Here is a 2371-nt window from a genome sequence, read left to right on the forward strand (position 1 = left end):
ATCCAAGAAAAAGCAACCACCCACCTGCTGCCAGCAGCACTCGCCCTGTGCGAGCCACGCTCACACCATGGCACCAGGGATGAGGTGCCAGGGTGGATGAGGTGCCAGGGATGTTTTCCTGACCTGTCCTGCAGAAGGATGTTTTGGAGGGCTGGCTGCAGTGCCCTGATGTTGGTGGGATCCCACAGGATTGTCCAGGACGTGCTCCAGGGGAAGCAATGGATGCTCCCCAAGGGATTGAACCTTTCCTGAGATGTTCAGCCCAGCTGGGGTGGGGGTGCGCACAGGGCAGCTGCAGTGGGGTTCCTGCAATGCTTTCCAAGTGAAATCACAGAATCCTGGCATGGTTTGGGTGGGAAGGGACCTTAAAGCCCATCACATCCCACCCCTGCTATGGCAGGGACACCTTCCACTGTCCCAGGTTGCTCCAAGCCCATCCAGCCTGGTCTTGGATATTTCCAGGTGATTCCCAGGAGCTTCATTTGGTCCATATAAATTCAGGAAAGGTTATTAGAGCATTCCCAAAATGTTGCCTGAACATGGACCCCCATGTGCTGGCCTGATGTCCAGGATATCTGGAAAACAACTGTGTTTATTGGGAAATGTCCTGGACACTTCAAACCATCCCCAAACCACTCTAAGATCCCATATAATCTGATTTTTGGGGTTTTTTTCCTTTTCATTGACCACCTAATAAACAATTTTAGTTCTGTTTTTAAGGCCAGAATTCCTATGGGAGTTGCATGGGATGATCCATCAGGGGGTTCAGCCAAATGTTTGTCTGGCAGCTTCAAAAATCCTCCAAGGGTTCCTGGGCACTTTGGGAGGTGTCAGTTGGGATCTGCTCATCCCCAGAGCTGCCTGGACACCCCAGAGCAGATTCTCCTAGATTCTCCCTAGGTTCTCCTGGAATCCCTGCAGAATTCCAAGGATCCATCTAACTCCTGTCCTTCTCTTTCTCTTGCAGGGTTCAGCTCCCATCCTGGTAGTCATGGTGATCTTACTAAATATTGGAGTCGCCATTTTGTTTATTAACTTTTTCATCTAATTCAAGACTGTCTTGTTTGCAAAAATAACAGTTACATGTATGAATGGGGTAAAAAAAACAAACAAAAACAAAACAAAAAACCAGAACCAAACAACAACAAAAAACAAACAAACAAAGGGAAAAATCATAACTCGAACTGTCCTCTGACAATTTCCAAGTCTTTTCACAGAAGAACAACAAATGATCGAGTCTCACTCACAGTTTGCCTTTTTTCCTGGGTAATGTTTTTTGGATTTTAGCCAAAATTCTTTGCTTGTATAACACTATGCTGTGTGGCATGGCAAAATGCTATCAACACTCTGCCCCCCCAACACTGGGAAGGATGAGAAGGAATCCCAACAAAAGAAAAAAACCTCGCTTCCCTTCCCCTCACCCCCCCAACAAAAGAAAAAAATTGTCTTTGTAACAACAGCAATGAACCCCAAAATGGAGATGAGACAAGGGGACCATGGGAAGAGTTTGGGTGGAGTGGGGATGGGTTCTGGGATGCTCCAGGCTGAGCTTCCCAGGGAAATCCACAACAGCTTTAATGATAAATGGGAAAGAAAAGCAGGACCAGGATTTTCACCCTTTGGGAATGGAGGAATGCTGCTGTGAGAAGGAGGAGAGAAGGAGCACAGGGAAGGAATGAACCCTGTCTGGATGGGAAAATGGCAGAACAGGCCCCGTTCTGATCTTTGTTTTTAAAACAAAAATTGGCTTTTTGCAGAATTCCTCGGGGCAGGGGGGAATAGGGAACACGAGGTGTGAGCAGCAGCCCCAGCACCCTCCTGCCTTCACTCCTCCTCCCCAGGCTGCTCCTCACCCATGGCAAGGCAGGAAAACCACCCAGAGCTACTTTTAATTCACAGCCAATTTCTCCTGGCTAAAAATCCCCCCAAAAACCCCCTTGGAGGCACCTCCAGCAGCACAGATCGAGTGGCTGATGGTGCTGTGCTGGTGAGGAGCATCCAGCCCATCCCAAAAAATGTGCACAGGGAGCAGGGTGGGGAGGGACAGGGGACAGAGGGCTCAATTCCAATCCACTGAGGATGACAATAAAACAAAACCAAGCAAAAATCCAACTTGTTTCTCAAAGGCACCTGGGGAGGAGCACCTGGAGCATGTCCCAGAGAGGAGGGAGAGGGTGGTGGGTTTGTCTCTTACATCTTGCTGTGGACTGTTTCAGACATCATGCTTGGGCTCTGAGCATGTAGTATTTTGCACTTTGTAATGCAGGATGTATATTCCAGCTTCCAACATGTCCCTGTATTAAAAAAAAAAAAAAAAAAAAAAAAAAAAAAAAAAAAAAAAAAAAAAAAAAAAAAAAAAAAAAAAAAAAAC

At 47.0% G+C, this 2371-nt stretch overlaps 1 protein-coding gene across 1 annotated transcript in view; it reads left to right on the forward strand.

The window, feature by feature from the left end:
- Positions 1 to 2371, forward strand: part of JPH3 (junctophilin 3) — a 35680-nt gene extending 33309 nt beyond the window's left edge. Inside the window, 1 exon segment of the mRNA XM_014308576.2 lies at positions 968 to 2371. Within this exon segment, the coding sequence (XP_014164051.2) occupies positions 968 to 1048 (81 nt within the window). The 3' untranslated portion in view covers positions 1049 to 2371.

Source organism: Geospiza fortis, unplaced genomic scaffold (assembly GCF_000277835.1).
Source record: "Geospiza fortis unplaced genomic scaffold, GeoFor_1.0 scaffold102, whole genome shotgun sequence".
NCBI classification, from domain to species: domain Eukaryota; kingdom Metazoa; phylum Chordata; class Aves; order Passeriformes; family Thraupidae; genus Geospiza; species Geospiza fortis.